The sequence below is a fragment of the Dysidea avara genome, chromosome 9 (genome assembly GCF_963678975.1).
Source record: "Dysidea avara chromosome 9, odDysAvar1.4, whole genome shotgun sequence".
NCBI classification, from domain to species: Eukaryota; Metazoa; Porifera; class Demospongiae; order Dictyoceratida; family Dysideidae; genus Dysidea; species Dysidea avara.
Genome location: NC_089280.1, coordinates 15,555,240 through 15,570,695, shown reverse-complemented (window position 1 = coordinate 15,570,695; position 15,456 = coordinate 15,555,240). Strand labels below are relative to the sequence as shown.

General features: G+C 35.0%; 1 protein-coding gene across 1 annotated transcript; it reads left to right on the top strand.

Annotated features, from left to right (window-relative positions):
• The first annotated feature begins 2,169 nt into the window (after nucleotides 1-2,169).
• LOC136266441 (probable outer membrane protein pmp20) lies at nucleotides 2,170-7,862 on the top strand. Its single transcript, XM_066061460.1, has 2 exons — nucleotides 2,170-6,722; nucleotides 7,617-7,862. Exons 1-2 carry the CDS (start codon nucleotides 2,197-2,199, stop codon nucleotides 7,699-7,701), a joined length of 4,611 nt encoding a protein of 1,536 aa, XP_065917532.1. The 5' UTR covers nucleotides 2,170-2,196; the 3' UTR covers nucleotides 7,702-7,862.
• Nucleotides 7,863-15,456: the final 7,594 nt, after the last annotated feature.

Here is a 15,456-nt window from a genome sequence, read left to right as displayed (position 1 = left end):
ATTCTGTAGTCAGCAGATTTTTAGTTCCATTTTTAATTTCAGATATTTATCTGGACTGGACTTTATTGAACTTAGGCTAACATATTATCATGGTTTTGTTGGGTATAGTTTTGCAAACCCATTTATAGAGCCATCTGGGAATGGAATTGAATCAAGTAATCAAGAAGCTAGATTGGAATGAATCAAGATACATCATCTGGTCACAAGGGGTAATTGCTACCAACAGTCCTGTAGAACTGTGATGATCAACTATAATAAACAGTTTGATCACTTGATATTCCATGGCCTTCTACAGGAATGTTGACAGCACCAATCAGAATCAGCGGCGGAGGAAGTAGTTGATATGAGGGGGGGCTGGGCTGACCCAGACTTATTTCTATAGTTTAGTAAGGTGAGACCAAAAAAAAAAAAAAAGGTCACAACCAACTGACAAGAGCTTTCCACCTCACCAGCTACCATTTCTAGCTGATAAACTACATAAAAATCCTTTCATAGCTCGCTACACACTGACTACTTTATTAGAGTGACTGCTCTATTAGAATATCTCGATCTTTATCACGGTTTCCAAGAAACATAATTTCGGTGTGATATCATTCTGAGGGGGGGGGCTAAGCCCCCTAGCCCCCCCCCCCCCCCCCCCCCTTTCCGCCGCCTATGATCAGAATGATTCACGAAAAGCAAGCACCTATAATTCACTTTCTTAGCACAGCAAACTGCTGAACACACACTTTGTACATAAGCTTGAAAATTCATGGTTTAATTGAGACTACCCTATTACACAGTTCTTGACAATGCTGGCAAAGGAATATTAACAGCATGCAGAATTGCCATGCAGTCCTTTCAATGGTGCTTCAGATTCACTACCAAGACATTACCATTTTTGCCCTGATCTGCTCACAGAAGTGGCTGACACATTACATCACCTTTCAGTGAAAAACAATAGAATCTAATTGCTTTCAAGGTGTTCACAGAAAGTGTGCAACCATGACCAGACAGTTTATTGTTGTCTGCACATGAGACTGCACAACATGCATTTGTTTTACTTATGAGTGTGGTTTCCATAATATAAGTGGATTATTTTTGATAGTATAAATAGCTGCATTACTAACAGCTGATATAGTTGTCCAAAAGTTTTGAGATACAAAATAGCTATTAGTTATGCTGACAATAAGGATTGCAATAATCTTCCTATTTTCTACCATTTTTGCAAAGGCTGAGAATACTACCAATGAGACATACCCTCAAGAATTTGCTTCTGTTTCAGGGATTGTAACAGCTAGTATTCCATGCTGTGCAATCGGAGATAATTCTTTTCAATCACTTGATAATGCAATAAGGAATCTTACTAATAATACCACAGTCAAAATAATTGAATCGAATGTTGTGTTGAATTCACCAGTTTCAATAGAACACCTTGAGAGTATTGCAATAATCGGAATTGGTAGTCCCACTGTGAACTGTAATAGTATTGGAGCAATAAGTTTTTCCTCTTGCAATAATGTGACTGTTAGAGGTATTAATTGGGAGAACTGTGGCGGCTCTAACAATGAATCATCTCATCCAGGAATCAGCTTTTACAAGTCATCAAACCTCACCATTCAGAGCTGTTCTTATAAGAATTCAACAGGACAAGCTGTACTATTCTCAGAAGTGTCTGGAAATATATACCTCATCAATAGTGAGATCACATGTAGCAATAAATACAAAGATCATGGTGCAGCAGTGCAGTGTATTCCTGAGACTACACTGAATCATTCTCAAGCAATTCTGATGGTTGACAAATGTAATTTCTCTTATAATGGAGTTGCTAAGAGTATTGTCTACATCGGTGGTTCAGGTAACATACTCTGGCATGCACACTTACAAAATTCAATGTTCATTGGAAATCACGGAGTACCCATTTACCTTTCGTATAGTAAGCTACACATTAAAGATGATCTGTTTTTCAGTCAAAATGCAGCAATTTCAGGTGGTGGTATTTTTAGCAGCAACTCAGTAGTGGTATTTACAAACAAATCTAATGTCACCTTTTATAATAATTCAGCAGCCACTGATGGTGGAGCAATCTTTCTTAACAAATCAAGAATATATTTTGGAGAATATACAGTCATAAAATTTGAAAATAACTTTGCTAAATCATTTGGTGGTGCACTGTTCTCCAAGACCAATTCTATTATATTTTTTGGTGGAAACACCATGGTAACTTTTCAAAGAAATAAGGCTGGTGTACATGGGGGTGCTCTGTATTTTGAAAATAGCAGTATAGAACTTGATGAAAATTCAACAGTGAACTTTACTAACAACACTGCTAATAATGGTGGAGCTGTCTACTTAAGGATTAATTCAGCGATGACATTTGAAGGAAACGCAAAAGTAACATACAGAAGTAATAAAGCTAGTGGATATGGAGGAGCTGTTCTTAACATAAACTGTATTATGACATTCAATGAAAACTCAACAGTGATATTTAGTGGCAATAAAGCTGATTTTGGAGGAGCACTGTACACTGAACATTATTCAGAGACATCATTTGATGGAAATACAACAGTGTCTTATATTGGAAATGAAGCCAGCACAAGTGGGGCAGCAATAAACTCTAATCACAACTGTACCATTACATTATATGGAAACTCAAAAGTGACATTTGAGAGTAACAAAGCACAATATGGAGGAGCAGTATTCTTAGGCAGTTATTCAGAAATATCATTTCATGGAAAGACCACAGTGACTTACAAAAATAACAGAGCAAATAAAAGTGGAGGAGCCATTAATTCCAAAGTAAATGGCAGTATCATATTCGATGGAAACTCAACTGTGACATTCAATGGCAATGAAGCAAAGTATGGAGGAGTAGTGTGCTCTTTCATGTATTCAAAAATATCATTTAATGGAAACACAACAGTGACATACAAAGGCAATATTGCTAGCAAAAACGGGGGAGTTATTATTTCTATTGAGAGCTGTAACATCATATTTGTTGGAAACTCAAAAGTGAAATTTAGTGACAATGGAGCTATATTTGGAGGAGCAGTGTACTCTGTGAGTTTTTCAAAAATATCAATGGATGAAAATACAACAGTGTCTTTTATTGGAAATAAAGCCAGCATAAGTGGAGGAGCCATAAGTTCTATTCAGAAAAGCAGCATTACATTTGATGGAAACTCACTCGTGGTAATTGCTTACAATGGTGCTGGATTTGGAGCAGCAGTGTATTCTAGAATTTATTCAGAAATATCATTCAAGGGAAACACTACAGTGACATACAACAGCAACAAAGCCAGCACAAGTGGAGGAGGAATTTACTCTCAAGAGAAATCGAACGTCACATTTGATAGCAACTCAATGGTTGAATTTTATGACAACAGTGCTACATATGGAGGAGCCATGTTTTCTATAGATTACTCTATTATATCATTTGATGGTAACACAACAGTTACATATAAAGGCAATAAAGCAAGTAATAGAGGGGGAGCTGTTGAGTCTGATGGTAATGGCAGTATCATATTTGGTGGAGATGCAATAGTGACATTTAGTGACAATAGAGCCCCTTATGGAGGAGCAGTGTTCTCTACTCATGGTTCACAAATAGTGTTTAATGGAAACTCAAAGGTGACTTATGAAAGTAATAAAGCCAGGGAATATGGAGGAGCTGTTGAATCCCTTTGGAACTGCAGGGTTATATTTGATGGAGACTCGAAAGTGACATTTAGTGACAATGGAGCTAAGATTGGAGGGGCAGTGTACTCAAGAAGATATTCAGAAATTATATTCAATGGAAACTCCACAGTGACATATAACAGAAATGAAGCAAGTGAGGAAGGAGGAGGTGTTACTTCTTACTTCAACTGTAATATCACATTTGGTGGAAGCTCAAAAGTGACATTTAGTGATAATGGTGCTAAATTTGGAGCAGCAGTGTACTGTAAAATTTATTCAGAAATATCATTTAAGGGAAACACTAGAGTGACATACAACAGTAACAAAGCCAGCACAAGTGGAGGAGGAATTTATTCTCAAGAGAAATCCAACATCACATTTGATAGCAACTCAATGGCTGAATTTTATGACAACAGTGCCATATATGGAGGAGCTATACTCTCTATAATCTACTCTATTATATCATTTGATGCTAACACAGCAGTTACATATAAAGGGAACAAAGCAAATAATAGTGGGGGAGCTGTTGAGTCTGATGATAACAGCAGTGTTAGATTTGATGGAGACTCAACAGTGACATTTAGTGACAATGAAGCTTCTTATGGAGGAGCAGTATACTCTGAACATAATTCAGAAATACTATATGATGGAAAAACAGTAGTGATATATGAAGATAACACAGCAAGTGTAAATGGAGGGGCCATTGATACTACTGACAACTGCAGTGTCACATTTGACGGAGACTCAGAGGTGATATTTAGAGACAACAAAGCTACAACAACAGGCGGTGCAATAACTGGTAGCACAAATGTGAACGTACTATTTCACAGAAATGCCAAATTATATTTTACAAAAAATAAAGCTAAAGAGGGTGGGGCTATAAATGTTCAACAGTCCTACCTGAAATTTTGTATGAATTCATCAACAAAGTTCAGCTATAATTCAGCTACCACAAATGGTGGAGCAATACATCTTAGCAATAATTTTTTCATAACATTTGATAATGAATTCGAATCCAATGTTGTGTTTCATCAGAACAACGCCTCTCTCTTAGGTGGAGCTATTTACGGTGAGCTGAAGAAAATCAACCAGAGTAAAATGGTGTCAAATGCTACTGGTGTTATTTTCAGAAACAATACTGCTCTTGTAGGTGATGATGTTTACATACACATACAAGCATCGTGTGATAAAACATGTTTGAACAGCAGTATAGTAGGATTACAAGTGACACACAATAGACCACCTCGTCACCTAGCCTTATACAACCCAGCCACTTGTGTTAATTCAACCAATACATTGAATTATTGTGATACCTATTTAGTCAATAATATAATGCTTGGTCAAAATATTAAAATCAATGCTTGTGTACTAAGCTTTTATGACGAACATGCTGGAGGTGTTAACTTTGTGGTTAGTGGTGAAGGTGACCATCACAAACTTGATGGAACAAGATTTGTGCCAATAGCTTGCAACCAATTTGAAGGCATCAGCGTGATAGGCAAGAAGATCACTAATAAAGCTAGTTTCTCAATGACCATCACATCATATAGTAACAGTGAGAAAGAAATTGCTGTTAGACTAACAGTAGAACTATCACCATGTCATCCTGGTTTCCACTATGATAATGCAACTCAAAAGTGTACATGCTACAATGACAGTGACATTGTGTCTTGTTCTGGTAGCACATCAACTATTAAAAGAGGTTCTTGGTTTGGTATTGTTGATGGTAAAGAAACAGTGGCACCCTGTCCTAACAACTACTGCAGTTTCACTTGTTGTGAAACAACTAATGGATTTTATCAACTTTCACCAGCGAGAACAAATCAATGTAGTTCACATAGAATTGGTACTGCTTGCGGTAGTTGTGAAGAAGGCTATACTCTCTCATTTGATTCAGCAAAATGTGTAAGTGTTAACAAGTGTACAACAGCACAGACAGTACTGGTGATCGTGTTATCAGTAATCTATTGGATAGTCTTGGTTGTTGCCGTGTTTGTAGTGACATATTATCATGTAGGGATTGGTTATTTCTATGCTATTACATACTATTACAGTATGCTGGATATCTTACTGGATCAACATTTGTATGTATCACAAGGACTGTTTACAGCTGTTAGCATTATGTCTAGTACAGCTAAAGTGACTCCACAATTTCTAGGGCAACTATGCTTGATAAAGAATATTAGTGGAATTGATCAGCAAGTCGTTCATTATGTACATCCAATAGCTGTGACCATTATCGTAGGAATAATATGCTTGTCAGCAAGGATGTCTTACAGGTTTTCAGTGTTTATTAGTCGAGGTATTATTCGTGTCATTTGTTTTCTTCTGTTGCTATCATACACATCTGTGGCCACAACTTCGTTACTGCTATTGAGATCATTGACATTTAATAATGTGGATTATGTTTATACTTACCTGTCACCTGACATAGAATACTTTAAAGGCCGTCATTTACCATATGGAATTGTAGCAATATTATGTACCCTAATGATTGTGATTGGTTTACCACTTCTACTTTTGCTTGAGCCCTTCCTTAATCACAAGATCAACTTTACGAGGTTCAAACCATTACTTGATCAATTTCAAGGATGTTACAAAGATAAATATCGTTCATTTGCAGCTTATTATATGATCTGTCGACTGGTGGTTATTATTTTGATAATTATTGATTATTCTAACAATAACACTAACCAAGTTTTACTACTTGTCACTAGTATGCTCCTAGCATTGATACAGTTAATTATTAAACCATACAAACACAGAATTCTCAATATCTTTGATGGGATGGTGCTACAAATAATGACTATTGCTTCAGTTATATCACTATTTGATGGTTATGGTGCAAATGTAACATCAGCAGTTATAGTTCTTTTACTATTGTTACCCTTAGTAGCATTTGCTGCAGTGGAACGGATTGTATATAAAAAGAGCATTACAAAGATTTTTATATACTGCAAACACAAACCTGTTACTGCAAATGACAACTATGGAGTACCCCCTATGAGTGATATTGGTATTGTTATAGATGATAGTATGAGGAAGAATGCTACCATAGTTGACATGTGAGTATATAACTATCGTGTGTATATATTAATCTTACATATGTCCACATGCATAGTGTCCATTATGGATACTGTGCAGGATAATGGATATAGACATAAACTTTAATGTGACACTATATATTGTATGTGCAATTATCATACTGTATAAATGTGCTTGAGTATATATGAGTGTGCATAGGTCTGCAGTATATTGTTACTCACTGGCTTGTTAATGTTTGCATGCCTCATTCTTTTAACAGTTTAACATTTAACAACAAGTGTTATTAATTCATGGCTGTGTCCATTACTCTTTATCTTGCCATTCTCTGCAATCCAGCATCAACCAAGAATGTATTTCAATGAATGTATCATAACAAAATTAACACCGTACATGCCATTAGCAGCAAATGAAAATATAATGTAGGTTATGTAGCCTTAGCTTGCTTGGTTACCATTACAACATAACAGTTTTGACATTTGGGATTTTTTATAATAAAAGTATGGATATTTATTTCATGCTATACATACATGTCATACTTATGCCCTATAGCCTTTCACACATGTTTGCTGCTCTGGTCACAATTACTGTATTTGTGACCTGATTTGCGAAAAGGTACCTTTTCCACACATTTGACATACCAACAAACAAAATAATGTAAAATTTGACTCCTTATACTGATTAACTTTCTCTTAGTATAAACATGCAGCTAGATACCGTAGCTATACTCATGGAAAATTTCAAGCAATTATATACCATGATCAAAAGTTATGAAGCTCCAAAGTGCAAAAAATAGGTCAAATTTTGTGTGTGAAAAAGGTACAAATCCGGTCACATTTATAGAAATTTATGCGTAACTTATCTACATATTTTTATTATTGACAAATCACATATGTGTTAATTATCTACATGTATAGAAGGAGGAGAGATTCTAATGATACAATTGTCATTCATGATACAGTGATCCACTATCGTGAACCTCTTATGGAGACAATGAACTGATCATGAAGTAAATATTATTGTTACACAGCCACAATAATTAATCCTGCTGTGATATATTGTGTAAACTTTTTTTTGTTGCTGCATTCACCTATTTTGTAAACTGGGTACTGTAGATATACAGTGGTTAATTCATTTTGGTTATTGCAAATTTATGATAGTAATCGACAGTTTATAATTATATGCTTTTTCATATCATCTGCTATGGATATGCATGCCCCCAAGGGGTAGGTAATGAGCTAAAATCATCTACGAAATTTCAAAGATGACCATGACTGCCCATATTTCATCTTTCAAAAATATGACTGCCCATATTTCATCTTCCAATACAAATTTCAGTTCAAATATCTCCATAAAATTCAGTAATTCTAAAATTAGTAAATCTGTAAATTTTAGATTCTGTAAAATTCCGTAAATTTTTGTTACATCTTTTCGATTGTCAAATTTCATCTTTCAAACTGCACAAATTTCAGGTAATATTTCATCTTTCAGAAATAATTTTAGAGGTAATCTATGAAATTTCAGGTTGTTACCTACCCCTTGCATGCCCAAAACACCAATTATACTCATATCCATCTTGTATGTAAAAAAATCTAAAGTTGGGGCATGTAGATCAAAAGCATGCAGATGATATGTGTATGTAAAATGTCAGGACGTGTGGAATATTGTATAGTAACTATTTTTCACAAGTAGTTACTTTTCGTCAGTGCAAACTTCTTTTATTATGTACACGAAAATAGCTACAATTAGGTTGGTGCAGAAAAATTTCACAAGTTCATGAACACAGTACAGTGGTTTAATTAGCTTTATTTTTTTTCCATACGAATATCATGACCTCTTGATTAATTAAAGTATAGTGTTAAAAAGTTGTCCACAAAGGTGCAAAATATGTTGAGAAATGTCCAGTGCTGTACACAACTACACCAAACACTGATCATTTTGCACCAAATGTGTAGAAAAAATGTCACTTATGGGAACCTTAGGAAGATGGCCCAATCCTCATTGTACCCTAAGTACAGTCGTATATAACTCATGTTGAGGTAGCCGTGACCTTACTTCAAGACCAGACATTTTCTTGAATTTTCCAAACAATATTAAAGTTCACACTTTCAGAGATTAAGGAGTCATATATACCACTTCTGAAGATGAAGTTTCTGAAATGCACCTGAATAATATTGACCTATTGGCCCCTTGTTTCATTTCTTCTTTCTGTAACCCTTATACAGAAATCTAACAATATGTTGTCTTTTCTTCAATCTTGGAGGCCAATTTGTAAATCATAGTTTTCACCATCAAGATGTTAAAATCTGGTGATTAATGAAATAGGCACAGGTTGAGTTAACAAATTAATTTCTGCATGTTAATGCCATGAGGGGTGGGTAAATACAACCATACAACCACACTTGAGCAAACAACACTCTATATCGTATAAGCTACATGGTAACTGTTGTACTACTTAAGTCTTAGAATTGATAATGAGAATGCTTTATTTTTACTATGAGACAAGAAAAAAATCTCCACAGGTTCTCCAAACAAGTACGTATATGAGAGTGACTGTAGTTCCTTGAACTTGTCCTGGACAAATAGGGCATACCAAAAAGTCACCTACAGAGAAGTCCACCAAGCTACAATAGCAGCATATACTGGTGGTTTCTATTATATTCACACAACCCTTGTCCAAGAAAAGCATAATAGGGATTATAAGATTTCTCCTATTGAACAACAAAACATATTGTTGCTTGTACAATCACATTGTGTAAACACACAGAACTGAATGTAACGGTGGCTAAAAATGTGCCTGTAAACAATAGTGCAGGGTTACATGGAATAATTCTCGTTGCTGGGTAGCTATATATCCTTCAAACCTACTTTTCAAAGGTAGTCCTACATCACCATGATGTAGTAGTGTATTGTAATATGGAGAAATCTCTGCACTGGACATGATAACACAGAATATACACTCTTTCTCACATCAGCGTTCATTCTCTGCTTCCTAGCTAGAGTTCCATTAGTTGTGAATGGTGCTGCAATATATAGCCTTGATGATTTCATAAACCAGAAGACTGCTGTCCACCACTTGTAGCAGAAAAAAAAAGAAATTCACTCTGCATCTTACATAAATACTAAATGTTCTCACAGAAAATACACATTTATTCATGGTCAATGAATTACCATTGGTGGATCTAAGTGGGTTTCTGTGATTTCGATAAAACTAAATTTAGCTCAGTGGCAGTTGTAAAAAAAGCTTCATTGTTGCTGTATTGACAATTTATCATTACAAAACCTTCAGTTATCAAGCATGAATTTTATTTTACTAACATTAATACTATACCATTAGCAACAACTTTTCACCTATTAAAGCAATCAAGATACTCTGATAGAGGATTCACAGCTGAAGCTTAGTCACAAATTTTGCATTGCAGTTAGCTTATTTCATAATTTAAAGCAATGTGATTGTCTAAAATCCAATTTTAGAGCTTCTAAAATACAGTATCAAAATACTTTTATATTAATTTTTTAACTCGACCCCCTTTTAAAAAATCCTAAATCCACCACTGAAAACACATATCTGATTGTGCTGTTAGAGTAGATCTTGTAAGCCTTTTTAAATAGGAGAGATATTGATGGAAAACATTATTTTGGTAGTGATGTCTTATAGCCAGCAATTATGGTGAATCTAACATGTCCGCTATAATGTTGAGAAGTGCATACTGGCATAGTCAGTGGTTCCCTGTGTGTTGCATACATGTGGAAGCCATAGATACCAAAAAAAAGACAGATGCCATTGTACGGTATATTTAATACTTAGCTGATAGGTGTGTAATTGTATATGGTAATTCATTTGACATATAAACACATCGTTAAAAATTGCATTGCATGAAAACTTCATAATGCAAATAGCTGTCAGGGATAAGAAAAGAGCAGAGTGCTTAACAAGTAGTTGTGGAGGTAGCCAATTAATTGTATACAGCAACACTTGTTGAGTTGCGTGCTAATAGATTTTTTGTGTAGTTTATCAAAATTCTCCACTGAAGTCTGTAAAAAGTGTGCACCTACAAAAATCAACAGTAACACCAGTGTGCATGTGTGTATGTGTGTGTGCACGAGTGTGCATGTGTACTTACATATATAATGAAAGCATCATATTTGAGCAGCAGGGAGTTAATTGACAAATCTATGGTAGTTTGTTTTTCTGGACATGGTTCACACTCAGAGTAAGAAGGTGGACACATGATAGTATACTATCCATCTGGGGACCCATAAGAAGCTGAACTTGGAGGGAGTCACAACTCTGACATCAAAACTTACCAATGGAGTACATCAAACACTGATTCGTAAAAATTTGTACTGCTGCAATGTTTACATATTACTATTATTCTATTTCAATGTTATTCATCACTTTTATATAGCTACACTGTAGTATGTTACAATTATATCAGTTAAATTCACACTTACAACTTGCGGGAGAGTATCTGCATTTCACAAGTGCTTTCAGTTGTATTAACATTGATTCTTGGCCATTCCAAATATCAGTTACTTTGTGTCCACAGCCTTAAACTGTCACGTGTGAAATTACCACTTTATCACATAACATGATTGCATTGTTGGACAATGTGCAAATCTTGATTATAAGCAAGAAGCTGGTGATTAAGCTTTATTCAGTAGGTTTCATTACTTCGTAGTGGCTGGATTACTAACAAGATTAGTAACTTTGTTACTTAAAGTAATAATATTATGTAATATTAGACTCGTTACAGTAACTATAGTACTTAAGTAACGCATTACATTTGCAAGTAAAGTAACTTGAGTTATATTACCTGTTTTTACAGGATATTTTGTTATATTACTTCTTTGTTACCACAAAAGTAATAATTATTATGTAACGAATGCATTACCCCCAACACTGGAGTTATATTTACTTCCATGAAATCTTTTTGTACAGCTGACATTGGGTTACAGGTACCTTGTGGTTTCTTGGATGCAGCCTTATTTTACAGCAAAGGTGATTTGTGGGGATTTAAAGATAACTGGTAGCTTGATAGGGTTTTTTGTTTACCTTTTGCAGCTCTTTTTCTATCACAACTGCATCTTTTATCTTGACCTTTTGGTGTAACTTTTTCCTCATATTTTTCATGCTACAGTGCTTCCTCGATTATTTTGAACCTCTATCATCTGAACACATGATTATCCAAACAGTTCAAAAGACTGCTCTATTAAAGTATTTTGTCTAAAATGTATATTCTATTAGAGTATTTGAACAGGGCTCTGTATATAATAATGGGCTTTGACCATCCAAACTTTTTGAATATCTGAACATGTCTTGGTCCCAAGGGGGTTATATATTCAAGGGAGCACTGTATAGGGCAGGCACCAGTGTTAGTGTACTATGTGGTGACATATACAGACCCTATAAATCAACAATGATGTCATATGTACATCATGTGGGTGTTGTTCTTAAAGATATTCAATTCTAGTATTCAATTTATTCTATTGATCTGCAGTGTTATAACAAGTCAACCTAGAGAGCTCAGCTAACAAGTTATCGTGCAGAGAGTTCATGATCAGCTACAAAAATTCACACTGTATAGAGTGCAACTATGTTAAAAGTAGAGAGATCAGCTACAATCAAGTCACCCTGTAGACAAATCAGCTATACAAACAAGTCACCCTATGAAAATTTTAGCAATGAGCTAGTCATCCTGTACAAAGATTTGCTACAATCTAGTCACCATGTAGAGAGTTCAGCCACAAAATAATAAGTCACCCTGTAAAGAGTTCAGCTACATTACCAGCCACCCTGTAGAGAGTTGAAAGACACTAATTATTTACGTATATACATGCAAAAACAATTTTAAAACACACACATAGTCAAATACACATCTTTATCATCTAAGGAAAGAGGCAATTAAATAAAACCTGAGGAATTTTGAAGCCTCAAAGCTGGCTATAGAGGCCAGCTTTGGTGTATGTAATTACACAAAGAAGTGATACTAAACCAAAACAGCCAAAGTGTGGCTTCCAAAAAGCCATGATGAAAGGATATGAAATCAAAGGTGGCAGCCCAAATGTTAATGCCTATCATTTTTAATGATTACACTCATCATTAAATGATTGGCATTAACATAATTACAATATGATTGATAGATTAACATCATTGCAGTTATTTTTTGGCCACTGCCTTTGATCTCAAATCTTTTATTTTCCTGGCTTTTTAAGGTCACACTCTTTATTCCCAGCTTGGCTATCACTATCAATGGTATGTGTTCGAATAGAGATCTGTGTGTGACAATTTCAAGTGTTAGACTTTAAAGTGTTTGACATAGTCCTAGAGCAGTTTAACATGCTGACTTGTTTGGCTCTGAATTGTTTCGTTTGTTTTCAGTAATTTTCTCATATTTGATTTTTAAAAAATATTTTTACACTAGTACAAGAGTTTGCAATAGTGATAAATTGACTGGCTTTAAATCCTTTGAGCCCCCTTTCCCAGATCCACCCCTGCCCTGGGGTGGAAAATGAGAACTACAAGATCTTTGCAATTGGTGACACTAAATGACAATCGCAATGTTAATTGTCAGGTCCATACTACTGCTGTTGCTTTCTTTAAGAAATTTTACTCTTCAACTCACCGACTGTAAAGCTGAATAATGTGGGCACACAATCCAAAGGGTAGCAAATAAGCATGAAAATCTTGTTCACTGAAATCTGAAATGTTCCCACTGGCATCATAGGAGTACAGAAATATCTGAAAAGAGTAGTGAAATCCTAAAATCCTTGTTTGTAGTTAGCACACACGTAGTTCCATTGTTATAATGTTATGCTAAGTAGTACACATACAAATCCACCTAAATCTGCATAACATTCAGTTTCTGTGTTAATTAGCTAATCGTGTAGTTGGTATTGTCACTACATGTTGGACCAGCAGAAACAATGTTGATAATCACTATTACAAGAACTTGTAGAGCGTATTTCATAAGTTTACAGGCAAAACATATAGCCTATGGACTGAGGTATGTCTTTTTGGTAAACTAATACCATTCCAAGTGTTTTCGTATTAGTCTTCATAATCCCACCATTCTTATGTTAAATTATGTACTTTTGTGTGTTTACCTCTAGTAATTAGCTAACCAAAGATGTTGAACCAACAAGGACAATGTTGATAATCACTGTTACAATACTTTAAATTGTATTGTTTGAGAGAGTTTCTATAACATTCAGCCCCACCTGCACTTACAGGTTTATATTATAGCATTAAGTATAACTATAGTGATACCCAGCGGTGATTCTAGAGTTGTCCACACATTAGTTTATATACAAAGGAACTGAAAATCAATGCTACAAGTAAAATTCTGTTCTACACCTAACTTTACCCAAAAACAATTGAACTTATTTTCATGATAAAAATTTGGGTGCATAGTTCCAGTTGTTTAACCTGTATTGCATTAACGCAGCTAATCAGTCAGTCAGTTTGGGAACCAGTCAGCCAGCCAGTCAGTCCATTATTCAATTAGCAAGTCAGTCAAAGACTCAAACTGTGACTGTAGTTAGCATTTTTTTTTTTTAAACTCTGAAACAAGCCACTAGCATACAGGACCATTTCAATTGTTTATTACTTTATCTGCACTGGATTTACAGCAATACTAACTTATCATCTTGGTTTAGTTAGTGAGGTTGGGTAAATGTAGTTTACATTATAGTACCACTGTACTACATGGTAATTAGTACTAATTGACCATGGATTTTTAGCATTTGAGTGCTCTCTAGAGTAAACGATTGGGTATTCATGAACATTAAGTAACTACTTGTTGTTATACCTATGTAACATTAGCCCTTAAGCAACTTTACAATTTTTTTCAAGTAACAGCAATGATACACGTTGTATTAAAGTACTGATGATAGTGTTCCTGACAAGCTATAAAATTAATACAGTCTTCATGGTATAATTTCATGATGACATATACATCATGTACATAAGCTGGGCCACGTGCATGGTCTTAATGAGTAGTCAAGTACCAATTTTTCTATCCAAGTACCAAAATCGTTAATATGTACTGGAGTATTTGTTTTTAACCTTGATGATAATGTGATTAATTTAAGTTTCTTATTGGTACAACAGTATAGCACTTCATATGCATCTATTTTGCTTATGAGAGTGCATTTCATAACTTCCTTTTATAATATAAATGGCTACATTACTAAGAACTTATAGTTAGCCAAACTTTTGAATGAAATGAAATTGTAACTATGCTGATGACGATTGCAATTATTTTTCTACTTTTTACCTTCAGTTTCACAAAGGCTGAGGAAGTTACCAACTTGCAAGAATTTGATTCTATTTCAGAAATAGTACTTGATCAAGCCAGTATACCATGTTGTACAACTAGAGGTAGTTCTTTTCAATCACTTGATGATGCAGTAAAAAATCTTACTAATAATACCATAATCAAAATCACTCAATCAAATGTTGTGTTGAATTCACCAGTCTCAATAGAACACCTCGAGAGCATAGCAATAATTGGAATTAGTAGTCCCACTGTGAACTGTAATGGTATTGGAGCAATAAGTTTTTCCTCTTGCAACAATGTGACTGTTAAGGGTATTAATTGGGAGAACTGTGGCAGCTCTAACAATGAATCATCTTATCCAGGAATCGGCTTTTACAAGTCATCAAACCTCACCATTCAGAACTGTTCTTATAAGAATTCAACAGGACAAGCTGTACTATTCTCAGAAGTGTCTGGAAATATATACCTCATCAAT

Bases quoted from the DNA above. Each gene is read 5' to 3' on its own strand.
- LOC136266441 (XM_066061460.1), top strand. From the start codon at position 2,197: ATGGTAACTTTTCAAAGAAATAAGGCTGGTGTACATGGGGGTGCTCTG. The intron at 6,723-7,616 runs GTGAGTATATAA...CTACATGTATAG, and splicing joins AATGCTACCATAGTTGACAT to AAGGAGGAGAGATTCTAATG.